Consider the following 27,612-nt stretch of genomic DNA (forward strand, 5'->3'; position numbering starts at 1 on the left):
TATCACCCATTCTCCATAGTGACCTCAACTATCTTTACATTGGTGACCCATATATGAATTCCTAGCCCAGATATTTCTCCTTAATAACCATACCTAAATAACCAATTGCCTGCCAATTAGTTCCATTTTGATTTATCACAGATACCTAAAACATGCCCACAACTAATAAAATCATCTTCTTGCCCCAACTTATTCATCCTCTTATGTTCCCTACCTTGAAGGAATGGAACCACCTAGTATCCACCCAGTTACTTAAGCCAGAAACCTAGCTAATACATTCAGTTCGGTTTCCTTTCTCATTCCCCAAAAGCAACTAATATACCAAATTCTGTCATATCTACCTCTTGAATTCTCTTGAATCCAACTACATTCTTAACTATTACTCTACTTTCTGTCATGGCCATTACTCTAGAGTACTAAATTACATCATAAACATCTAAAGCCAGCCTTGTCTCTCCAAAATTCATTACCCACATCCTAGTCAGTGAGATATAATGCAAATCTGACCATGAAACTAGGCAGCTTCCACAACAGCCCTCTGCTTATCAGGACTTAACGGGACCTGGCCCCTGACCACTCTCTGTCTCATTTCATGCCACACCCATTTTTCACTCTATGCTACAGCAACAATGAAATGGAAAAAAATAGAAAATCTGACTTAGCATCATATGTGACCAGGGTTCTAAGCTCCAAAATAAATCCATTAAAACATAATAATGGTCATACATGAATTTTCTGTTTTTGTCGTGTTCTTTTAGAAACTAAGAAAAACTTTTTTAAAAAGCTACTTCTAGAAAAATATTCACAAAACTTACTGATTTATCAATGTTCATTGGATCAACGTCAGCCAAGCTTGCACCTACTTTTACTCGTTCTCGGAGGATACCACTAGCTAAGTCTTCTGCCCTGAAATTCATAGGCAAACACCTGAAAATCATAAAATTCCAAGTAAATAGAATTTAAAGCTTCTCATTTTTAATGTCTCAGTAAGTTTATATCTTTGGCATACTTATCGTCTTTTCCTTTTTCTTATAACCCAGAGAATAACATCAAAGAATTTCATATTTTTAAAGTTTTCGTAAATTCTTTTCAACTGATCCAAAAAAAAGTTATTCACTAGATAAAGCAAACAATATAATTAACCTATTTGCCTAAAGAGCTCAATCTATTACAATTTAGAAAAACTCCTTAACACACCTGAAACCTCATATTATACAAGAGTAAAATAAAAATAGATCTACTATATATTTATATATAATAATAATATATAGCATTAAAATAAAATTAAGCTTTATTATAATACTTAAATTTATCCTCAGATAGTCTATGGGCATGTCTACTCAGTTCCCATAACTGAATGTTTCTTTACCTTTTATTCAAAGGAAGCCAATTCTAGATCACAGCTTGAGAACTAAGTTTTATCTTTTGTGTAGCTATTTTAAAGTAGATGTCTAGCTACCTAAAATTCTATACTATTTTATTTGTGTTTATTACCCCTAAGTAAATATAATCTTCTTCCTCTTTAAATCTTGTGTAAATACCAAAAGACAACATAAGCAGCTTCATTTTTTAAAATGTACATTCTACAATGGATATACCTCCAAGGACATTTCTGAATCCTATCTTAACTTAAAAATATAGTTCCATAGCAGACATCAGAATAGTTCAGGATAAACAGGCATTATTTTATTTAAAGTTAGATTTTTGTCTTATACACAAGGAATTCTTTTTTAGAATACAATCTACACCAAACCAAACTTATTTATTAAAGCCTGCTAACTGAAAACTTGGTATTTTTACAATGTTTATATATTGCCAAATTATAGAAATGCTTTGCTAAATATAATTTATCTTTATTATTATAAACATAAACTAAAATATTAACTCAAAATTTCATTTCACACTATCCTTATTTATCACACAAAGTTAGATTCTCTCCCTCAGTGAAAACTCTCCAGGTCTAGTGAACGACGTAGTAATAAGAGTCCAACCACCAGAGGGACTCTTCAACCGAAACAAGTGTTTACAGGAAAAATCCAAGGGCTCCAGAGATGATTCCATTAGAAACCATATCTTACTCTGAGTGCTGCAATCATCATAAATATCTAAAATCAGCCTCATTAAATGGATTTGGATTGGGGGAAAAATGCCGATAGAGAACCAGATGCTGCCAAAATAGGTCGGCCTCTTTCCCTCAGCTCTCCTTCCTTTACCTTCCCGCACAGTACTTTATTCTGAGTACTTACAGAGTAAATAATTTAGGGGAAATTTCCAAAGGTTATATTTTTACTGTAAGAATTAAGTAGAAACCAAGTTAGTGCTTTACCTAAAGTATAAATATTGAGTATCAATGTTAGCAAATGCCAGTATAGATAACATTCATTCAAAAAAACTGCTTCCTTTTTTCTACAATAGAAATAATACTAAAAAACTTACTAACCGATTTCTTGCTCTTGCCATGCTCTTAGACTTCCTTCTTTCAAAACGTTCTTCATCAGATGAAGTTGTGTCACTACTATGAATGGCATGTTTCTTTCTCCTATTTAAACAAAGTAAAATCCTTAAAACCTTTATAGTAGCAAAAGGTTTTTTTTTCCTAGATAATTTGTGGGAAATGGCTTTTAAAAACACACTCTAGGCTTCATATCTCCTATTAGCACAGCAGAAAATACATATATTCATCCCCTCAAGAAGTATTTACTGGGTGCCTACCATGCGCCACACATTGTTTTATGTGCTGTAGATACAACAGTAAGGCAGACAAATATCTTTGCCCTCATGAAGTTTACATCTAATGAAGTTTAAAGGTGATGAATAATACAGAGAAAGAAAAAGAAAAGAAGGGGAATAGGATGCCTACAATTATAAAAATAGGATGCTTAAAGAAGGCAGCCAACAAATCTAATTTGCATTCAAATTTAGGGAATATCTGTCATTGTTTTATAAATAACATTAGGATCTTGTTAGAAAAGAAAGTTTTTCATTTTCTTATCTTATTCCCTATTTCCCAAATAATCAGAAATAATCCAGACTTTTAAAGAACTAAAGAACTTCTTACTTTTATTTAAAAAATCAAAACTGGAAAATCTTCCAAAAATTAAATAAAATTACACATAGACAAACACTACTTAAAATTACTAATAATTGTATAAAGAATAAATGTCCATGCCCTCTACCGCTCCAATCCCACCATCTCAAAAGTAAAAGATACTGAATTATTATTATTATTACTATTATTATTATTATTATTATTATATTTTGGTAACGTCTCTCACAACCCAACTACAGGGAAGTTAGTGGTGTTAAATGAAAAGTGGGATCATTTATTATGCCAATCACCAGTCAGGAAAACTAGTGTGAATCAGCATAATTCCTAACATCCAAGGCTCCATGAAACCTGAATTGCTGGCAAAGAAGGGAACAGATTGTCAACAGAAGGATCTAACTAACGAAATAAGAAACATGGAAGCAGGGAGCAGAACAAGATAAGAAGCTGAGCAAGAGAAAGAACCAATGACACTGCAGTGTAAGGAGTTCCACGGAACGTTTCCCAATGAAACAAATGTAAATTATTTTAAAAATAAAAACAACCATTTACAGTTTCTTGAAATGGTCCTATGGATATACAGCAATGATAAAACATTTATAAAATCTACTAAAATCTGATAAGCAAGAGTTTTAGCATTTAAACCAAACTCAGCTCCTACCCTCCCCCCTCTAAACTCAGCAAGATGGAAATTCCACTCGAGGCAAGTACAGCCAAGAATCAGGTCTCCCTTTTCCCCAAGCTCTCAATCTCAGAGCAATCTTCCTGAGAGGAGCAGGGCATCAGAATTTGTCATCCTTCCTCCAGCTTCCTGTTGTTGACAAGAACGTTCCAGGCAGTACAGCTGAGAGGTAAGCACTCCCTTCTTTGGCAGAGCTCCAACTTGTGCAACAGGAGGTCTACCTTAAAAACAGTGCAGCGCAAAGGAGAGGCTAAACCTGCTTATAATTGGGCCTAAGAGTCTCCCTGAGTGCCTCTTTGTTGCTCAGATGTGGCCCTTTCTCTCTAACGAAGCCACCTTGGCAGGTGATCTCACTGCCCTCACCCCAACGTGGGACTTGACTCCCAGGGGTGTAAATCTCCCTGGCAATGAAGGATATAACTCCCAGGAATGAACCTGGACCCAGCATTGTGGGAATGAGAACATCTTCTTGACCAAAAGGGGGATGCGAAATGAAACGAAATAAAGCTTCAGTGGCTGAGAGATTTCAAATGGAGTCATGAGGTCACTCTGGTGGACATTCTTATGCACCATATAGATAACACTTTTTAGGTTTTAATATATTGGAATAGTTAGAAGTAGATATCTGAAACTATCAAACTCCAACCCAGTAGCCTTGACTCTTGAGGTCAATTGTATAACTATGTAGCTTACAAGGGGTGACAGTGTGATTGTGAAAACCTTGTGGATCGCACTCCCTTTATCTAGTGTATGGATGAGTAGAAAAATGGGGATAAAAACTAAAGGACAAATGGGGTGGGATGGGGGGGGATGATTTGGGTGTTCTTTTTTACTTTTTTTTTTTATTCTGATTCTTTCTGGTGTAATGAAAATGTTCAAAAATAGATTGGGGTGATGAATGCACAACTATATGATGGTACTGTGAACAGCTGATTGTACACCATGGATGACTGACTGTATGGTATATGAATATTCTCAATAAAACTGAATTTTAAAAAAAGAAAAAGAAAAACAAAAACAAAAAAACAGAGCAGCTGAGAATACTAGGATCCCAATCATCTTTGCCTCAGCCCACACTGAGAAGACTCGAGGCCACTGCCCATCCCACTCAACTCAGAGCTCAGCAACTGAAGCAGGGGTACCACGCACAGACAGCCTGCCAATGTTTCCATCCACAGCTCTAGAGCCCTGGTTCATACATTTTGCCTGGGAGGAGAACACAGGGAAAACAGAGACATCTTAATCTCTTCTCAAAGGAGCTGACTTCATATGCAACAGAGCATCAATAAATTCAAACCTAAAGGCACTCTGGAAAGAGTGAAAGTTGTGGCATAAGGCAAGTTTATAACACGAGACTGGTCAACTCACTGGACATATTGACTAAACTGGAGGCCAACTAGTTTGCACAAAAGAACCTTTAAAGGGACAGCTGTGATGAACCCACCTGGGGTCAGAACAAATCTCAAACACTGACCTCAAGAACTATCCAAGAAGCCCAAAATAGATTTAGTCTATGGAGCAATTTATGCACCAAGGCATTTTCGAAAATGATACAACACTCATTCAGCAAATGATGGTGCTTAACATCTGGGTGTGGCTAGGGAAAAAGATGGTCAAAGCAAACCCTACCAAAGTTGCTTTCATCCCAAGGTGACTCTGGATATACCCTGGAGAACAACTCCAGAAGCTTAATACTGTGGGAGTGGTTGGAAGGTGGGACTGCTACCAGAAGTGGTTCAATATATTATCTAAAATGTCCAGTTTCCAACAAAAAAATTACAGAAAGAAACAGGAAAACATGAATCATACACCAGAAGAGAAGCAGGAAATAGAAACTACCTGTAAGCAAAACCAGGTGTCGGATTTAACAAAGACTTCAAAGGAGTCACTGTAAATATCTTCATAGAACTAAATGAAACCATGATTAAGAAATAAAGGAGGGGAATTAAGATGGCAGAGTGAGACACCACAGGGTTCCATCCCCAACAAAGAAACTCAGAACCAAAAGAACTTGAAGAAACATCTTTATCAAAGCTCCAGAAAATAGTTAAAGGATTGCAATAACAGGGGACAAGTGCCAAATAACAGTAGGATCTGTGACACCCTTGCTGGTCCCTTCTTCAATACCTCACTGGCTCGGTATAAAGCTGGCCCACACTCCAAGTATGGGTCCCTAGTCCTGGTTCAAGAAGGAGCAAAGTAACCCTCAGGCACATACTGGGAGCACAAATGTCTGGCCCAGTATGTCTGGTGGCATCCTGAAAGACTGAACCACGATGTTTTCCTAAGCTCATCATCCCAGGACTTTCCCTGCATATAGACACAGCTCATGGAACTCTCCTACAAAACACTATAAGAGAGAAATCATGTCTTGATTGCCTGGGCAAGGGGATAGTGGCTGTGGAACATATAGTGCAGTGCCCGGAACCATTAGGAGACACAATTTCCAAGATAAGCAGGAACATATATATCCATGTAAACAGGGGAATTCCTACAGTCATGTGCATATGCCCAAGGCAAGATGCAAAGAACCTAGGAAAACCATATACTTTTGCCTAGAGCTATACATGGTATGGCAAATTCTGAAGGAGGACACTCCCAAAGGCTAATTTGCAAAGGCTGGGAAAGGTATTGGTTCTCTCTCTTCCCCCCACTTTTTTTTTTCATTGTAGCCTCCGGGCATTCAAGAAAATCTCTGTCACAACACTAGCTGGATACAAGTTGAAGGAACACATGCCCCAAAGTCTAAATTCCAACAACAGCAAATTAAAAAACTGAAATGTCCAAGTTTCAATAAAAGATTACAAAACATACAAAGAAACAGAAAGCAACAGCCCACGCAAAAGAAAAGATGAAAGCACTGGAAACCACCAACAAGGAGGACCAGGCCTGGGACATACCAGAGAAAACCTTTTAAACAATTGGTCCTAAATATGCTCAAAGAGCTAACGGAAAACATGGACAAAGAATTAAAGGACATTTGGAAAATAAGAAAAACACAGAGAATATCAATAAAAGGATAGAAACTATTAAAAAGAACCAAACAGAGCTGAAGGCCACAGCAACAGAAGTGAAAAATTCCCTAAAGGGGTTCAACAGATGAATGGAGCTGGCAAAAGAAAGAATCAGTAAACTGAAAGAAAAGACAAATGAAATCATTCCATCTTAGGAACAGAAAGAAAAAATAATGAAGAAAAGTGAACAGGGTCTGAGGAACCTTTGAGACACAATCAAGTGTACAAATATATATGCACTGTGGGAGGCCCAGAAGGTAAAAAGACAGAAAGGGTCAGGGAGAATACTATGTTAGAGAATAAGGATTAAGAAGAAATACTATGAACAATTAATTATAAGTGAATAATTAGAAGGCTTAGGGGAAATGGACAAATTCCTGGAAAGGCAAAAAATACCAAATTAACTAAAAAAGAAAAAATCTAAATAGACCTATACAAGAGAAGAGACTGAATTAGTAATCAAAAAACTATCCACAAACAAAATCCCAGTCCCAGATGGCTTCACCATTGAATCCTACCAAACATTTAAAGGAAAGTTAACACCAGTTCTTCACAAACTCTTCCAAAAAACAGAAGAGCAGGGAACACTTCTAAAGCTCATTTTGAGGCCAAAATCATCTTGATACGAAGACCATATTAATACACCTCCAGAAAAAGATAACTATATGCCATTATGCATTAAGAAAGTGGACACAAAAATCCTCAAGAATATAGGAAAAAATATACACCATGATCAAAAGGATTTATCCTAAGAATGCAAGGTTGGTTTAACATCTGTGATTGTCAGGTTCATGTGTCAACTTGGTGAAGTGATGGTGCCCAGGTGTCTGGTCAAGCAAGCACGGGCCTAACTGTTACTGCAAGGACATTTGTGGCTGGTTAATAAACCAGAAGGCTGGTTTATTAAATCATCAGTCAATAGATTGCATCTGTAGCTGATTACATCAACAAACGGTGTGCCTTCTGCAATGAGAGAATACAATCAGCTGGATTTAACCCAATCAGTTGAAGACTTTGAAGGGAGAAGAGAGAGAACTTTCACTTCTTCTTCAGCCAGCCAGCCTTTCCTGGCGAGTTCATCAAAGACCTTCATTGGAGTTGCCAGCTCGCTGCCTGCCCTACAGAATTTGGACTCGTGCATCCTGCCTTATGGAATATAGATTCATGAATCCCCACTGAGTGAGACACTTTTATAAAATCTCGTATTTACAGATATCTCCTGTTGGTTCTGTTTCCCCAGAGAACCCTAATTAATACAACATCCAAATTTCAATTAATGTAATACATGATATTGATAGAAATAAAATACAAAATTCAAAAAATCATTGATACATGCAGAAAAAGCATTTCACAACATCCAATACCATTTCATAATAAAAACACTCTACACTCTAGGAATAAAAGTGAACTTCCTCAACATAATAAAGGACATCTATGAAAAACCCACAGCTAACATCAAAATTAATGGGGAAAAACTATATGCTTTCCCCTCAAGATCAGAAGCAAAACAAGGATGCCCACTCTCACACTTCTATTCAAAATTCTGCTAGTTACTAGCCAGGGCAGTAAGTGAAGAAAAAAGAAATTAGAGGCATCCAATCCATAAAGGAAGGAATAAAACTATCTCTAAATAAAGGTAACTTCCTCTCGCTAAAAAAAAAAAAAAAAAAAAAAGGAATCATCAAAAAATATTGTGTGCACTAATAAACAAGTTCAGCAAAGATGCAGGATTCAAGGTCAACAGACAAAAATCAATTTGTGCTTCTATACACTAGCAATGAACATGATAAAAAAGAAATTAAAAGAACAATTCCATTTACAACAGCATCAAAAAGAATAAAAAAAAACTTAGGAATAAATTTAACAAAAGAAGCACAAAAGTTTTACTCTGAAAACTACAAAACATCATAGAAAGAAATTAAAGATCTAAATAAATGGAAAGACATCCCATGTTCATGGATCAGAAGACTCAATACTGTTAAGATGGCTCTCCAAATTGGTCTACAAATTCAATGAAGTCCCTACCAGAGTACCAGGATTTCTTTGCAGAAATGGGAAAGCTGACTCTAAAATTCATGTGGAACTACAAAGGACACAGAAAACCCCAACAATCTTGGACAAGAAGACTGAAGTTGGAAGACTCACACATTCCAATTTCAAAATTTCCTAGAAAGCAAAAGTAATCAAGACAGTATGGCTCTCGTAGAAGGACAGACATACAGATCAATGGACTAGAACTGAAAGTCCAGAAATAAAATCACACATATATGTTCAACTGATTTTCAACAAGAATACCAAGACAATCCAATGAGGAGTAGTCTTTTCACCAAACAGTGCTGGGATAACAGAACATCTACAAGGAAAAGAATGAAGTTGTACCCTTACTACACACCATACACAAAAATTAACTAAAAATGTATCAAAGACCTAAATGTAAGAGTTAAAACTAAAAAACTCCTAAAAGAAAACATATGGGTAAATCTTCATGACGTTAGACTTGGCAAAGGATTGTTAGATATAACATCAAAAGAATAAACAACAAAAGGAAAAATAAATAAACTGTACTTCATCAAAATTTAACACTTCTGTGCAAAGGACACAATCAAAATGAAAAGATAACACAAAGAACGGGAGAAAATATTTGCAAACCATATATATATATGATAAGGAACTTACACCTAGAATTTATAAAGAACTCCTACAACTCTACAATAAACAAATAAACTGATTAAAAAACTAACAAAGAAAAAAAAAGGATAAAAGATTTTACAGACATTTTTCCAATGAAGATATACAATTGGCCAAAAAGCACAAGAAAAAATGCTGAATGTCATTAGTCATTTGGAAAATGTAAATCAAAACCACAATGAGATACCACTTCACATCCTCTAAGATGGCTAGAATCAGAAAAAACAGATACTGACAACTGTTAGCTAGGAAATGGAAAAATTGTAACCCTCTGACACTGCTGGTAGAATTATAAAATGGTCCAACTATTTTGGAAAACAGCTTGGCAGTTCCTGAAATGGTTAAACACAGAGTTACAATAAGAACTGGGAATTTCACTAGAAAGTAAAAACCAAAAGAACTGAAAACACATATCTACCCAAAAACTTACATACACATGTTTATAACAGCATCATTCAATTATTCATAAAAACCAGAAGGAAACAACTCAAACATCCATAAACGAAAAATGGATAAACAAAATGTAGCAAATACATACAATGGAATATTATTCATCCATAAGAGGGAATTCAGTACTAATACATGCTACAAATGGATGGACCTTGAAAACATGCTAAGTGAAAGAAGCCACTCACAAAACACTAGATATTATATGATTCCATTCATATGAAATGTCAAGAAAAGGGAACTCTATAGTGACAGAAAGTAGCTTATTGCTTGCTTAAGGTTGGGGTAGGATGGGATGGGGGGTACAGCTAAAGAATATGGGTTTCTTTTTCAGGTGATGAAAATGTTCTAAAATTGCCTGGGACAACACAATTGCACACATCTGTGAATATGCAAAACAAAACAAAACAAAAATGAATTGTACAACTTACATGGATGAATTGTACAGTATGTGATTATATAACAATAAGCTGTTTTGAAATTAAAAAAAAAAAAAACGATAAATCCATACAAAGATTTATACACCAATGATTCATTACAGTCAAAAACAGGAAGCAACTCAAATGTCCACCAAGAGGTTACAAATTTGGTATCTCCATCTGCTAATCAGCAGTAAAATGCTATTTAAAAATTTTTTTATTTTATTTAATTTTATGTATGAATGGTACTTAGCAAGGAAAAGGAATAATCTACCGATACACACAAAAACATGAATAAATCACAAAATCATTCAGAAAGTAAAAGAAGACAGACACAGAAGAGAAAATACTGTATAATTCTGTTCATATAAAATTGTAGAAAATGCAAAGTAATCTATACTGACAAGAAAAGCAGGACGGTGGATGGTGCCTATGGCCAGAGGTCAGGAGAAACAGACTAAAACGGAAACTTTTGAGGGTCATGCAAATGTTCTATCCTTTGGCTGCAGGAATAGTACCAAATGCATACATTTGTCAAAACTGAACACTTTGAATAGTAAATTTCATTTTACACAAATTATGCTTGAATGAAGTTGATTTAAAAACCTCAGTGGATGAGTGACATCATCAACATAGTGACTTAAGACATTCCCTGGAAAAGTCTCCCCTCAGAAATAAGTAATAAAAGGACAAATCTCACTTGCTTGGAACCCTGGAGGAAGTAAGAGACTAGAAAAGGACCCACAAATACAGAATTGACAGAAAAGGGTGGAAAATGCCAAAAACAAGATAGGAATTCTACAACCTGGGCCCCCAGTCCACAGCCCTCCCACTCACTTGGTCCTCCACAGTTTAAGATCACACAGAGGCAGTATGGCCCAGGTCGCTCCTGTCATGGATGTAGACCACAGAGCCACTCACAGCAGCGAGTTAGAACCCTATGCATATCCAGGCACAGGGACCCATGTCTGCAGAGGATGGAAAACAAGCAGCTGGAGAGCACATGCATACAAAAGGGCCTCAGGAAATAAAAGTGACAGCGGCAGAACTGTTGGCAAAGGTGCACGCAGCCAACCTGGTCTCTGATTGCTGTATCACCTAAACAACAACAAAAAAAATGGATATTTTTGAACAATGGCCTCATCTGGCTCCCCACACAGGACATCCTAAGAGGGAAGTAACTGGAGGAAAAAACCTCAAGGAAAAGGAAAGTGGAGAAAAACTGAACTGCTGTAAGGCAGGACAGTTCCCAGGACTAAAAAGAATCATGAAAAGGGAGCACTGAGTGAGGGAAAGAAGTTAAACAAATCATAGGTGCTGGGGAGAAAATCATGCACAAAAACAGAATAGATCAGTATTCCCTGAAAAGGAACAGAGGAAAGGAAGCCTTCTCCTGGAGGTGATACATTTGCACACAAAAGGGCAATCTTAAAAGTTGAACCTCATATTCAGGGCAAAAAACAGGTGCAGAAGAGTTAAGAAAATCTGAATGGTTAAACACTGTCTACTTTAAAGATTCAGTATAACTTGTACCAAGCATCAAAGAAGAGCCTTAACACATAGCCAATCTATGGTAAAACCTGAGGCAATGAGAAAGTGACCTTCAGAGTTAGCACATCAAAATTATCACAAGCCCAGACATCAGCAAAACATTACAAAGAAATAGGAAGATATGGCTCAGTCAAGGGAACAAATTAAAACTTCAGGGGAGACTCAGAAGTTGGAACAACTAATCAAAGATCTTCAAACAAATTTCCTAAATCAAATCAGTGAGATGAAGAAAAATATGGATAAAGAGTTAAAGGATATAAAGAAGACAATATGTGAGCAAAAAGAAGAATCTGAAAGTATAAAAAGAAATGTGACAAAAATTATGGGGATAAAAGCACTACATAGAGATTAAAAATACTAGAGGCATGTAACAGCAGATTTGAACAGGCAAAAAGAAAGACTCAGTTGAACTGGAAGACAAAGCAATAGAACATCATACAGTCAGAAGAACAGCTAGAGAAAAAGAACAGAAAAAATTGAGCACTGCCTAAGGGACTTGAGTGACAGAATGAAGCGTACCAACATACCCATCATGGGAGTCCCACAGAGAGAAGGGAAAAGGAGCAGAAAGGATATTTAAAGAAATAATGGGCTGGAGAACCTAAAGATGGCGGCTAGGTGAGATAGGGCAAAAAAACACCTCCGTGAAAAATACTAGATAAAAACCAGAAAGTGACCAAGAATACCGGTTTCAGAGATGCGTCAGCTGGACATGGCCTGCTAGTACCACAGGGGCCGTATACTTGGTGAAACCGGAGTCTGCATTCTGAAACAAGTGAGTAAGCTGGCTGGAAGACCCACAGCTGCACTGCGGTGTGGGGAAGCCAGGGGTCAGTGTCTGGAGACCCGACTGGTTCTTTAAAAAAAAAAAAAGGGAGGGGGACCCAGGAGCGGCTTGCAGTTGTGACAGTGGGAACCACGCAGTAAAACACAGCAAGAGGGGACTGAGCTTGCCTCTCGGTGTCTGGCCTGGAGGATAGCCCGCTGTAGATACCCTCAGGGCCAGGGGAGCAGAAGGGAGAGCCAGAAGCAAAAAGAAAACCCGTGGCTTGCAGCTGGCTCCCCGGAGGGCTGGCTAGACTCCTGTCCGGGGCCATGCCCTCAGCCCAGAGCCCCGCTAGTTGTCCCAGAGCTGGGAAGGAGGAACTGTACGAGGGCGAGGGGGTTGAGATGCCCCGTTTGGCCATCTTTGCATCAGGCTGAGAGCGCCCCTGCACAGCCCAGGGCTTCCCCTGAGGGATGGCGCACACTGGTGACGTAGCACAGCATTCCCTCACTAGAGGTCCTGGAAGATCACAGCTGAGAAAGGGCGCCCACTCGGAAAACCCAGGGACGCTACGCCAAGTCTGGTGGCCTGTGGGTCAGCGAGAGAGAGGGTCTGGGGCTGAACTGAAATGAAGGCTTAGACTCTTGTGGCGGCCTTGAATCTCTGGGAACCTGGGGTGTTTGAATATTAAAGCTGCCCTTCCTCCCTGGCCACCCAGACACACGCCCCACATTCAGGGCGGACGGCTCCAGCAACATACCCATACTGAGTTCACCAACTGAACCCCACAAGAATCATTTCCCCACACACCGCGGGGACAAGGTTGAAGAGAACTGACTTGAGTGGTATAGGTGACTCGCAGACGCCATCTGCTGGTTAGTTAAAGTGTACACCACCAACTTGTGTTTCTGAAAAATTAGATTGGTATTTTTTTTACAACTTGAAAGAACCCTATCAAGCAACGCAAATGCCAAGAGGCCAAAAACAACAGCAAATCTTAATGCATATGATAAAACCAGATGATATGGTGAACCCAATTCCAAACACACAAATCAAAATATCAGAAGAGACACAGTACTTGGCACAATTAATCAAAGAACTACAATTGAGGAATAAAAACATGGCAAAGGATTTAAAGGACATCAAGAGGACCATGGCCCAGGATATAAGCGACATAAAGAAGACCCTAGAAGAGCATAAAGAAGACATTGCAAGAGTAAGTAAAAAAATAGAAGATCTTATGGAAATAAAAGAAACTGTTGGCCAAATTAAAAAGACTCTGGATACTCACAATACAAGATTAGAGGAAGCTGAACAACGTCTCAGTGTCCTAGAAGTCCACAGAACAGAAAATGAAAGCACAAAAGAAAGAATGGAGAAAAAAATTGAAAAAATCGAAATGGATCTCACAGATACGATAGATAAAATAAAACGTCCAAATTTAAGACTCACTGGTGTCCCAGAAGGGGAAGAGAAGGGTAAAGGTCTAGAAAGAGTATTCAAAGAAATTGTTGGGGAAAACTTCCCAAACCTTCTACACAATATAAACAACAAAGCATAAATGCCCAGCGAACTCCAAATAGAATAAATCCAAATAAACCCACTCCAAGACATATTCTGATCAGATTCTCAAATACTGAAGAGAAGGAGCAAGTTCTGAAAGCAGCAAGGGAAAAGCAATTCACCACATACAAAGGAAACAACATAAGACTAAGTTGTGACCACTCAGCGGCCACCATGGAGGCGAAAAGGCAGTGACAGGACATATTTAAAATTCTGAAAGAGAAAAATTTCCAACCAAGAATACTTTATCTAGCAAAACTCTCCTTCAAATTTGAGGGAGACCTTAAATTTTTCACAGACAAAAAAATGCTGAGAGACTTTGCCAATAAAAGACCTGCCCTACTTCAGATACTAAAGGGAGCCCTACCAACAGAGAAACAAAGGAAGGAGAAAGAGATATAGAGAATTTTAACAGACATATATGGAACCTTACATCCCAAATCACCAGGACACTCACTTTTCTTTAGTGATCACGGATCTTTCTCCAGAAGGGACCATAATCTGGGACATAAAACAAGCCTCAAGAAATTAAAAAAAAATTAAAAATAAATAAAAAATTTGAATATATTCAAAGCACATTCTGACCACAATGGAATACAAATAGAAGTCAATAATTTTTGAATTGTAACTCCACTATTTACTTCCTACATGATATAAAATACACAAACTCTAATGACAAATCAGTGGTTTTGAACTCAACATAAAATATGTAACTTTAGACAACTATATAAAGGTGAGGGAATGGAGGAGTATAGGAACATAATTTATGTGTCCTATTGAAGTGAAGGTGGTATCAAAGAAAAACAAGATTGTTAAGGATTTAAGAAGTTAATTTTAAGCCCCACAGTAAACACAAAGAAATTATCAGAGAATATGACCATAGAGATGAAAAGTAGAGTACGGGTTAAGAGAAATGGGGGAAGGGGCAATGGGGAGTTAAGAAATGAGTGTAGGGTTGCTGTCTGAGGTGAAGGGAAATTTCTAGTAATGGATGGTGGGAAAGAGCATTACATCATTCTAAATGTGATTAATCCCACTAATGGAAGGCTAGGGATGGGGTGGAATGTGAAGATTTAGGCTGTATATATATGTTTCCGCAGTTGAAAAAAATAAAAATAAAAAAGACAGTCTAAATAGATGACAGTTGAATGCCAAGGATGAACCTGGATGGGATCGGAGGATGGAGGACAGGAGGCTCAAAGGGACATAGTTGAGACATAAGGAAAAGGAAATACAGAATGTAAGCTTTGAATCATTGTTGAATCTCTTGTACTTCTTAGCTGTGCTTAATGGGATTGCATAAAAGAATGTTCTTGTTCATGCGAAGTGTATATGTGAATTCTAGTGTTTGTTCAAGGATGTGTGCAGCTAGCTCTCATATGTTCAGAAGACAAAGCAATAGATGATGGATGATAGACAGGGAGGGAAGGAGGGAGGGAAAGAAATAGCGATGTGACAGCATGTTAAAGTTGGTAGATTGGGGTATCGGGGGAGGGGGGGTCAGGTTGCCTGGAGTTCTGTGTATGGGTTTTGTATTGTTTTTGTAACTGTTCCTATAATTTTGTACTTATTTCAAAAGAAAAAAAAGAAAAAAAAAAAAAAAGACTGGCCTAAAATTTCCCAACTCTTAGGAAATAAGTAAATATACACAACAAGGTAAGGCTGGGAGAACTCATTTTCCATCTGGGAACAAAAGCTGGACCCATACCACAAACCTTACATCAGAATAAAATTCAAATGATTCAAAAATTTAAGAATAAAAAAAATGAAGTCCCAGAAATAAACAAGAACGAATTCCTCTATAACTTTGGATTTGGGAAGGCACTTCGAACTATGATTCAAAACCTAAAAGCCATACAAGAAAAGAGTGATAAATTTGACTACATAAACATGAAACATCTGCATGGCAAAGAAAACCAAAAGCAAAGTCAAAAGATGAATCACAAGCCAGGAGAAAAATTGGCAATTTATATCAAAAAGGACTAACCTCCCTGCTATATAAAGAACTGTTAAAAGAAGATAAAAACTCAAAACCCATTAAAAATTAGGTAATATATGATCAAGCAGTTAAGAGAAAAGGAAAAACAAATGGCTTTTAAATATATGAAAAACTACCTTCATAAGAGATACGGAAATATAAATTTAAAGTGAACTGAGATCTTATTTTCCAACTCTTAGATTGACAAAAATCCAGCAGTTTGATAATACATTTTGTTGGCAGGGCTGGGGGGAAACTGACACTTGAATAGATTGCTGGAGAGGAGGTGGAAGGTCACAGAAAATTGATTCAATACCACTGCAGATAATCAACATTACAACTGAATATAATCCCTTTAACTCAGAGAGGCCACTTCAGTGAATTTATACTACAAATGTACCTGTACACATGTGAAATAATAACTATGCTAGAGTATTCACTGTACCATATTTTGTAACAGGAGAAGACTGAAAGCAATCTGACTCAACAAAGGACTAGCAGAAAACCTATAGTACATCCATAAACGGAATATTTTGCAGCTATAAACACAAATGTAAAACTTCACTATGTACTGAAATGAAAATACAGTTCAAATGAATTACGTGAAAAAAGCAAGGTGTGGGACAGTGTGCATAATATGTTATATTTTGGGTAAAAAGAAAGAGTAACAATGAATATACATATTTGCTTACATCTACATGAAGAAATCCTTTAAGGATACAAAAACTAATTACAACGTTATTGGGGTAGCGTGTAGACCAGAGAGTAAAGCCAGAGCAATACTATTCATGTTCACAATTGTGAAACCAAGGGGAATGTATTACTTTTTCAGAAAATATATAAGATAAATTTTTAGAAACAGAAAACCTCCTTCTTACCTACACTTAAAACAAGAAAGGGCAGTAGAAAAAAAAAAGTCTCAAAAACTAACCAATGCTTCTAAGAAAAGCAATGCGGGTCACTGAGATTCAAATCTGTTAAGAGACAGGAGAACTGGACATAATTGTTAAGCAATAAATATCCCAGGCAAACCATGAACTAGGAAGATAACAGTTACATGTTGCATAATAACTATCAATCAGGATTCAAAGAAAGAAAGATGCTATTAATCCCTCACTGGCATTATCATGAATACCACTAATATCTATATTCTGATTAAAAAGGTACTATATCAAACATTACACACTGTTTAAAACATATATGCAAATGACAGATGTAAATATTTACTCCTTTCAAAAACAAACAAAACTTACCTGATATGGCTTCTTCTTGCTGGAGATCTGTGAATATCAAACAGTGTGTTTTCCCTCTTTTTTTGATGAGCTGGTACTATAAGGAAATAAAGAGGTAAAGAAATAATTAATAAATTGATAAATCAATGTATTAAAACCGCAGAATTTACTTCTGTTAACATTTCTAATAGAACCCAGAGGTGTCATGTGTCTGCAAGTTCCAAACACTGGCTGGAAAGAGCATAGCAAAAATATTAAGTATTAGTTGCAAATAAACATTCTAAGACGATATTAAGTCTTTGTGACCATGCATTAAGCAAAGATTTCATAGATACGTTACCAAAAGTAAAATCCATTAAAAAATTGATAAATTGCAGTTGATCAAAATTTAAAACTTCTCTTTCAAAGACACTGTTAAGAGAATAAAAAGCCTATAGAATGGGTGAAAATATTTGCAAATCACTTATGGATAAAGGACTGATACCCAGAATATATAAGGAACTCTCAAAACTCATTAATAAGAAAACAAACACCCCAATTTTTTAAATGGGAAAAAGATTTGCACAAACATTTCACCACAGATATATCATTAGCAAATAAGCATATGAAAAGATGCTAACATCATTGGTTATTAGAGAAATGCAAATTAAAACTACCACTATACAGCTATTAAAACTAAATTTAAAACATTAACCATACCAAGGGTTAGAAAGGATATGGAACAAGTGTAACTCTCAATACAATGTAAGTGAGAATGTAAATGGTACAACCTCCTTGGAAAACAGTTTGGCAATTTCTTAGAAAGGTAAAACAAACACACCTAATCATAAAACCCAACCACGGCACTCATAGGTACTTATCCAAGAAAAATGAAAAGTAAATGTTCACATGAAGACTTGTACATGAATGTTCCTAATACCTTTATTTGTAACAGCCAAAAAGTGAAAATCCAAATATCCATCAACAAATGAATAAACAAACTGTGGTATAACCATATAATAGAACACTACTCAGCAATAAAATGGAGCACATTGTTCCATTCAACAACCAGTCTTAAAATATATTTGTTGAGTAAAAGAGTTCAAACAAAAAAAAGAGTACATACTGTATGTGTCATTTATGATTCCAGTTATATAAAATTTGAAAAAATGCAAACTAATCTATGGTGACCAAAAAAAAAACAATGACTGCTTGGGAACTGTGAGGGGGTAAGCACAAGAAGGGGTGGGGTAGCCTACAAACAAGGAAATTTGGGTGGCTGACAGACATGTTCATTATATATTGACTGTAGAGATGGTTTTATGGGTACAAACATAGTTCAAAACTTGTCAAGTTGTACACTTTAAATATGTGCAATTCCCCAAATTTCAATTATACTTCAATAAAGCTTGTATTTAAAAAATCTAAAAAATGGTTCACAACCTTTTCTCTATCCTAATACACCTCCCCCATTTAGTAACAGGGCTAGCAGGGGTAGGCCATGTCTGTATGCATGAGCAGCAAAGCCTCTAGTGAGATAACTCTGATACACCCTTGTGTTGGTTTGGATGTATTATGTCCCTCAAAACTCCATGTTCTTTAATGCAATCTTGTGGGAGCAGATGTATTAGTGTTGATTAGGTTCAAATCTTTGGATATAGGACTGTTTCCATGGAGATGTGACCCACCCAACTGTGGGTAATACCTCTGATTAGACTATTTCCATGGAGGTGTGACCCCCGCCCATTCAGCATGGGTCTTGATTGGTTTACTGGAGCCCTATAAGCTCAGACATAAGGAGCTCAATGTTGCTGCAGCTTAGAGAGACATCTTGGAGACGGCCACTGAAAGTAGACTTCCTACTCCAGAGTTTGTCTGGGAGAAACTAAGAGAATATCCCCAGATGCCTACAAATAAACGTCCTGGGAGAAAGCCATTTTGAAACGCAACCTGGAAGCAAGCAGACACCAGCCATGTGCCTTCCCAGCTAACAGAGGTTTTCCAGATGCCATCGGCCATCCTTCAGTGAAGGTACGCTATTGTTGATGACTTAGTTTGGACACTTTTAATGGCTGTAATCAAATAAATCCCCTTTATAAAAGCCAACCCTTTTCTGGTATTTTGCATAATAGCAGCATTAGCAAACTGGAACACCCCCATATTTGAGAATCAATCACTATTTTAGATTTTGAGTTAAAAGACCTTGGTTCTAATCGAATGTACGATTTGTTTTGTAAGACTGCGTGGTATGCGAATATATCTCAATAAAATGAATATTAAAAAAAAAGACCTTGGTTCTTCTTTGAAAAGATTATGGTAAGTTAAAGAAGACATAAAAGGTCATGTGATATATGATCCAATCTATATGACATGTCCACAATAGGCAAATATATAGAGACAAAAGTAGATGATTGGGGCCAAAGTCTAGGGAAAGGGAGGAATGGAGTGATGAAAATGTTCTAGAATTAGACAGTGGTGATAACTGCACAATCCTATAAAGATGTTAAAAACCAATGTACTACACTTAAAATGGTGAATTTTACGGTATGTGAATTACATCAGAATTTTTTTTTTAATTTGGAAAGGATAAATTTCCCAAGAGCTGGAAAGAGGCTAAGTTAACAAAGCCCATAGATCGGATTACTTATGATTAGATTTAGCAATATTAAGATAAACTTTTTCCTTCTTTAAAAAAAAAAAAAAAAGACGATGACTTGGGCTTCTGGCCAAGCTGCAGTCCTGTATGTACCATTTTCGTGACCCTGGCTAAGTACTTAACCTCTTGGAAAATGGAGATATCTGCCCTAAAGAATTTCTGTAAATGAAAATGCTCAATTAACTACAAAGTTACTCAAAAGTATGAGCAGTAATTATTATTAAATTTAAGCTTCTATAAATAAAATGTACACATGCCATAATTCAACACTGCTACTATATAGTTTAATTTTCTTTCAGTTGTGTGTGTGTGTGATTAGAAGTATATGCAGTAAAAGACATGAAGAACCAACAAAAGGGTTCATTCTTTTAAATTAAACAGTATTATTTTTTTAAAAAGGGTCAGAGCAGACTAAGCTACTCAACTACAAAAAGGAAGTAAGTAATCTGAGTCCACTACCTATTGGAGGTGCTTGGTATCGATCCACTGTTTTTCTTTGTCTCAAATTATATGGTCTATCATTTTCTTCTCCTTCCGCCTCTTCAACTTCTATATCTCCATCCTCCTCTTGAGATTCTAGTTTTCCACACACAAAAGGAAAGGGAAAAAAGGCACTGTTTTAATCCATAAAGACTGATCCACTCAGGAACTAAACATTTTTATTTTATCCTTTAATCTTTCTACACAGGTAACATTTAAAAGTGTCAACATTTCATGATACAGCATAAATCAACATTAAAAATCTTCCAAGATAAAAGTTAAAAAAAAAAAAAAAAGCCACCTTTCCTACCAATTATCAGCAGAGTTCTCTGGTAAATAAACCCTGTGATGATCATGTGATCTACTGATATACTTAGAACCTTTCAATTTCTTTGGTCATATAAAACAAATAAGAGAAGGTGGCTTGAGATTTTACCAAACTATAGCAAACCTCAATCAATGTTTAATTAACTACTGAATAAGATTACTATTCAATTACTACTTGGTAGTTCAAAAAAATATATATGCTTATAGGGTAAATTATTAATGTTACAGCAAGAGCAATTTTTGTTGGCAATATAATCGTTTGTTAGTCCTGCTGACAACAGTTAAGCATGAATTAGTTATACTTGCATAGAAAATGCAGGTAGGAACTGAAAGGGAATATGATGCACACTTCCGGGGTATTAATAATAGTGTATTTCTTGACATGAATGATTGCTTTATAATAATTCACCTAGCTGTAAACTTAGGATTTATTTACATTATAATTCATGTTTTAAAAATCTATTTTTAAAAATGATTTCACTATGATATCATTTCTAGTTACAGGTTAAAATTAAATATTTTGATGAAAACTCATAGGCATATGGTCCCCAAATGTAATATATATTTTATGATTAACTTTGTATCACAAAAATTGTTGATGTAACACAACCATATCAAGGCATGGGAGAAATTTTTAAACTGCTAATGATGCTGAATGAAGAACACCAAAAATGCAAGCAAAGGACTTCACATTTTACTTATGACATCTGAAAGCTTATTCCAACTTTTGAAAATGTATCAGGTTGCAGAGAAAATCAGCAAATACAATATTATCTAAATAATACCATAAATTACCTGCCTCAAAATAAGTGTCTTAAATCTTCAAAAACTACTTTTTGAAAAATGCTTAAATTAACAGACTATTTATTATGGGAAGAAATTCTGCACATGGCAAATCTACTTTGGAAACTCTACAAAGTTATTCAGTTAATGAAAAGGCAAAAATCACATTATAAAGCTGTCTCACCTATACTGATTTTCTCCAAAGAAAGCATTATAGAGGTTCTAGCTGTAACAACAATAATATTTGCTCAATAAAGTGCCTTTGTTAGAAATATCAGCTCTTCAAAACTTACTAATAATATATCAATTATACAATCTGAGAAATAAACCCATTCTTCTCCATCTATTCTATTTAAACATTGGGAGCTACTAAGATTTTCTGGTAAAGTATCACTACTCTGCACTGACAATACACCAAATCGTTTGAAAATCCGTATCAATAAAGAGGACTAAAACCTAGAGAATTAAATTCTATAGATGAACTAGTCATCAGTTCATCATTCTCAGGGTCAATGCACTTTCCTCTTAGTCCCAGCTCCTGCTCTACATACTCAGTCTGGGTTCTTCAGTTCAGAATACAAACACTCCTCGAAAAAGACCAGCACAACCCCTTCCACCAGTATAAGCATCCTCTTTCTCTGTACTTCACCATTTGCTCCTCAGTCCAAAAGGAAATTTGTTATCCAAATAATTGGAGATTTAGAGGCTATGAATAGCAAAACAACCTTCTGGTTAGAGGATACCTAATTATAAAGGAGGTCTTACCTAACAAGCAAATTAGCCCATGGCAAATGCCACACCATATTAGGTGATCTGAGGACTACCAATGGCTACTATAAGATACATTATATAATGATGTACAATGTACTGTTAAAAGCATTTTTCCAAAAGAAGGAAATGAAAATTCAGAATGCCTAACCAAATATAAATTATCTCAAGTATACAATACAGACCTCAAAAACTAAAAATCACCCACCCAGCAATATTATACATATATTATTTGTATATATTTTTCTTCCCACCCAACAGAACTTTCTAATATTTATTTCATACAGTGCTTTACAAACCTTCTTCTTCACCTTCAGTAGAAACTTCATGGTGATTCTGTATCCCATAACTATTTCTTCTTAGGGACTTTCTTCGCCTCTTTACTCTTGAATACATATCCATATTTTCCTTTTTAAAGAAAGGAAATTTGTCAAATATCAACATGACACTTATACCCCACTACAAATATACTGAACCTAATTGGTCACATACGCACTCAATAAAACTTATTAAGCAACTATTCTCAAGGTACAGATTCACAAAAGCAGGGTTTCCTGAATTCAATAAATTTAAGAGACAAAAGGAAATAAAACATGAAATATTTAAAGATTAAAACCATACAATGCCATTGACATACTCACTCCCACAAGCAAGTTACAACTCAGTAGGAGGGAATAAGACAAGTTACAGGTAACTATAATAGAAAGTAAAGCAAGCTAAATGCCATAAAGAAAAGTATAAAGTACTCTAAAATTCAAACAGATGACCTTCCTCTTGTTAAGGGGGATGCAGGGAGGCAGCATCTGAAATGAACCTCGGAACAAAGGCAGAACAGCATCAGTTGCTAACCAAAAGCACTAACAAGAGTAAAAGGTATGGGGACAAGAATGATTATTTACATTTGGTCAATGGTGCATGAGAAGATAAAATTGAAGCCAGATTATAAAGGTCAAGGTGTTTTTAATCAATTAGGTACACAATAAAAAACCATTAAAGGTTTGGCTCAGAAGAGTAATAGACTCAGAACTGCACTTTAAGACAACCCATCTGGAAAAAATGTAGAAAGTTCTTTTGGGGCAGGTTGGGAGTGTTGGACTATGTTAAAAGAAGAAAGAAAATAATAAAATCCCAAAGTAAGTGAAAATGAAAAGCAAAGAGTAAGATTATTAATTCTATTAAACCCAACTACTATCCATTCTTTGAATTCCTTATTCAAAATAAAAAATACTTGCAAAGGTTGTTAGAGTTAATATACTCACAAATTCTGTATCAGTCCACATTCGAAGTCGTTCTACTTCTCCTGATCGACGATTCCGTCTGATGTTAATGTTGTCCATTTCCTGTAGTACAGCTTCAGCAGTACTAGAATTATAATAAACTAGGGTTTAGACCATGGTAAGGCCATACAGAGGAACATACATGTGAAAGAGGTCTTCATCAAAGTATAAGCATATTATCTCTGATATGTAACTATACATAACATTCCAATTAACTATCTCTTATAACCAGCATCCATTGAAAGACAATGCCCAATTTTAAAAAAATCAGAAAACTTTGTGGAACAAAAATGTCTACAACAGTTTATAGAACCTGAGGACTTAATTTACAAAAAGGAAACAAAAACTTATCAAAGCAAATTTATGTGGTAGTAACTCTTAACATCTTCTACCTTAAAATACATGTAAGGCTCCAAATAAATAACCCATAATACCTCCACACATAACTGACAGTGATATCTGTGACACTGACATAAAAAAATAATAACCAATTGAATATTTTCCTTAAAGATGTGTTAAGAACTGTACAAAATAAAAGGATTTGTAACTTTAAAGCTAACGAGATTAACAGATATTTTTAGATATTAGAACACTGACATCCACAAAATAATGTAAACATCTTAATAAATTTTATTTCTTTTTAACAAAACTTATATAGCATTTGCTGTGTGCCCAATGCTGATCTAAGTGCTTAACAAATAAACATAATCTCCAAATTTGACATTACCACTAAAACATATAATGTCCTCTCCTGTCAAATAAGGATTATGCTGACCAACTTTAACAAGCTGTTTTAAGGATAAAGTAGGATAATATATTATCTGAGAAGAATAAAGTTTCATTGGATGTAGATGCTAAGCATTCTGCTAGGCTCATTCACTAAAAAACTCAGTCCACAAACACAGCCTCAAAACACCTTCAACTCAAAATCTTGACTAAGCAAAACTACTACTTACTACCTATCAGGAACTGGAAAATGGTCAAAAACATAAATGTTAAATGAGCAAACATCAAAGAGCTATAAAAGTGAGGACAATATAATTACTATTTATATAATCAATGCACAAGAACTTAAAAAAGGTATGGGAAAATTTAGCTATTACACAAGTTATATTTAAACCTAGTTAAGTGACTAAAAACTGACAAACATCACTAACCATTGATAATTCAAATTCAGTTTAAACGAACTGTATTTACTGTTAAGTTGGTGCTTGAGTTATTTTTTACAATATAATTGGTTTAAAAATCAAATAGTTAAATGAGACTGCTTACTGCAAAAACATTCATACCTATTTACTAGTTGATCAAATAACAAACTCTGGTTCACGCTTTCAAATCTGTTTTTCCTGGAACGACAACTTTTTCTGACTTCCATGTCACCATTTATACAAGAAAGATCCCCATCTCCCTTCTTTTCCCCTCGAAGGGGATGGCTTCGAAGGGCTATAAGAAGAGAAATATTTCCATTTCAAAATACACAGTATCCAAAAAAAAGAAAGAAAAGAAAAAAAAAAATCAAGAAATTACTTTTAAATGACTACAAAAAACTGAATATAGCTTCTTAAATGGCTTTAATATTCAATAATCTAAAATTTCTATAACTGTTCAACAAGTAATCTGCCATAATTAAAATTATTTCACTTGTGACTGATATCTCAAAATGTAATAATTACATGTTTTATGTCAGAAATCCAGCCATCTCCAAGTGTATGCTGAGCATACTATTAAAATCACTCTATTTCTCCCCACTTTAATGCTTACTTTAATACCCTTACAAGAATTTCAATACTAATCAGTTTTATGACAGAATACTCACATAAGCTACTATGTCCGTTTGGTAATGTAGCACCAGGCTGAGAAGTTAACCTAGAACACAATTATATTTAATATGCAAACACATCAACAATCATTTAAAGAAGCAAGAAATGTAGTACTGCTGGAATTATTTTAATCTTTAAAATATTAGTAATATACTGTTACTTTGTCAAGAGCAAAGATAACATTTTTACTCTAAGATTGAAAAGATACCAATGAGAAAATACACTAGCTAGTTAAGAGCCATTTCATTACTTTAGGAAAAGCTTTCATAACAGTATAAAGTGAACTTTGCCTTCAGCTCAATAAATTAAAATTACAATGAAAAGGCTTAAGCTTCTCATGCACCACGAAATTAAGTGATGTCATAAGTAGCAATGGTCACAGATATTTACCATTGGTTTTGGTTAACAAAATAAAATTGAAACCATGATAAACTTATTCAAACAATAAATTGTAAAAGAAAAAAAAGCACATTAACACTGATATTATTTAACAAATTCTTCAAAATATTCTATTATACATTTTAAACTAATAAATGAAAACTTAAGTGATTTCTCAAAACAGACATTTTATAATTCTCCCTTTTGGGTAGAGGAAGAGACATTAAGTCACTAGGAAGATACTAAAATGGTCATAAATATGAAGACTTAAGAAAGAAAGTCACAGTATTCCTTAGTATAATCAGAAAATTCAAAAAGGAAAACTAAATTGCTACATAATGAAAGTGCTGTCAATATAAACTTACTAAAGTATTTCCGAAATACTCAACAATCATTATTTTCAAAGACAATCAAAAAACAAGGGGAAGACATTCAGAAAACAGTAAATATATATGATTATCTCCTGTTCTATTCTATGTCGTTTACACAAATTTGTAACTAAAATATTCCAACATTTTTGGTTATTCCAGTGCTCATTATGTAAAATTATAAATAAATATATATCACAATGCCCCTGCACAATAAAGGCCACAGCAAGGATGACTAAGGGGTATGAAGAAAATCTCAAACCATCATGTCTTCAGCCTACCAAAAACAAAAAATAAAAACACTCCAGTCCCTCTTCCCATCCCCGACAAAAACAACAAACAAAAATCTACCTTGTCCTAATATACTACCTCTCCAACTAGAGGAGCATTTTATTTTTTAGCACCTTTGTACACAATGTAAATGATTCTCCAGAGCATGAATGTGGCTCTAATGTAATAAAAATAATGTATTAATAGGTCAGACCTTAGAATATTACACATTTATTTAACAATGCTACCATTACACAATACTTTTCTGGAATTCTTTAGAATTACTTTTAAAATGCATTTAAAACTACATAGAAAAAACAATTTTATAACTACATAATTACACTTTGGCTTTTACCCAACAAAGTATTATCAGTTTGAACAATTTTTTCACAAATCTTGGTCCAAATAAGTTTTGGCTGTTTGCAAAAAATGGCTAAAATTTTATATCACTTAAATTATTCGAAAGAATAAGACTGCAGAGCTGAAAATCATCCCTCAAAAGAAATCTAAAACTTTTCTGAATAATGGAAACATCACTGGGAAAACAGCACAATAAGCTTTTTGTTCACTCTGAAGAAGACAATGCTTTCTTAGCTTTTATTTGGTTGCTAATAAAAGACATGTTTAAAAACAAAAAAAAAAAAAACTTGGTCTTCAATCAATCCAGTTACCTTAGAGTCATGGATTATTGTCATCATTTCACCATTATCATTTGTCTTTATAAAAAGGAGAGTGTTAAAAAGAAAAAAAGGAGAGAGAACATGAAATACTTGGGTCCATAAGGAGAGAGGGTTGGCTTGCCTACATAACATCTATCTAAAGTCTCTGTAAATCGATGATCCCAAAAGTAGATCACGTAGAATGTAACCAGTTCGGTTCACTGCTTAAATAAACCCTCCAAAAAATCCTTTATGTTAAAGAGGGCTCCTTTGTTAGTTTTGTGGGGTTTTTTGTTGTTGTGTTCTGTAGTTTTTTTTTTAAGGGGTAGTGGGCAATTTTCCCCTGTATTTCTGTTCCCTGAATTTTTTTTTAAATGAGAATACCATTTTATATCACATGATTCTTAAACCAGAATTTTCTACAGCTTCAGTTATCTAAGGCACATTATCAACGCAATACC

At 35.3% G+C, this 27,612-nt stretch overlaps 1 protein-coding gene across 8 annotated transcripts in view; it reads right to left on the reverse strand.

The window, feature by feature from the left end:
• The window catches only part of ATAD2B (ATPase family AAA domain containing 2B), a 207,189-nt gene that overhangs the window by 150,145 nt on the left and 29,432 nt on the right, over positions 1–27,612 (reverse strand). For 5 of the 8 annotated variants that reach the window (XM_037812951.1, XM_037812949.1, XM_037812947.1 and 2 more), the window contains 8 exons: positions 25,473–25,522; positions 24,946–25,099; positions 23,639–23,741; positions 22,679–22,787; positions 20,481–20,597; positions 17,408–17,483; positions 2,441–2,539; positions 816–927 (listed from right to left, as the gene is read on the reverse strand). In XM_037812951.1, coding sequence (XP_037668879.1) covers positions 816–927; positions 2,441–2,539; positions 17,408–17,483; positions 20,481–20,597; positions 22,679–22,787; positions 23,639–23,741; positions 24,946–25,031 — 702 coding nt within the window. In that variant the 5' untranslated portion in view covers positions 25,032–25,099; positions 25,473–25,522. Of the gene's footprint in view, positions 1–815; positions 928–2,440; positions 2,540–17,407; positions 17,484–20,480; positions 20,598–21,795; positions 22,545–22,678; positions 22,788–23,638; positions 23,742–24,945; positions 25,100–25,472; positions 25,523–27,612 lie in introns of those variants that run through there. The other 3 variants (XM_037812953.1, XM_037812948.1, XM_037812952.1) reach the window with 3 other exon arrangements.

This window comes from Choloepus didactylus, chromosome 20, assembly GCF_015220235.1.
Source record: "Choloepus didactylus isolate mChoDid1 chromosome 20, mChoDid1.pri, whole genome shotgun sequence".
Taxonomy (NCBI): domain Eukaryota; kingdom Metazoa; phylum Chordata; class Mammalia; order Pilosa; family Megalonychidae; genus Choloepus; species Choloepus didactylus.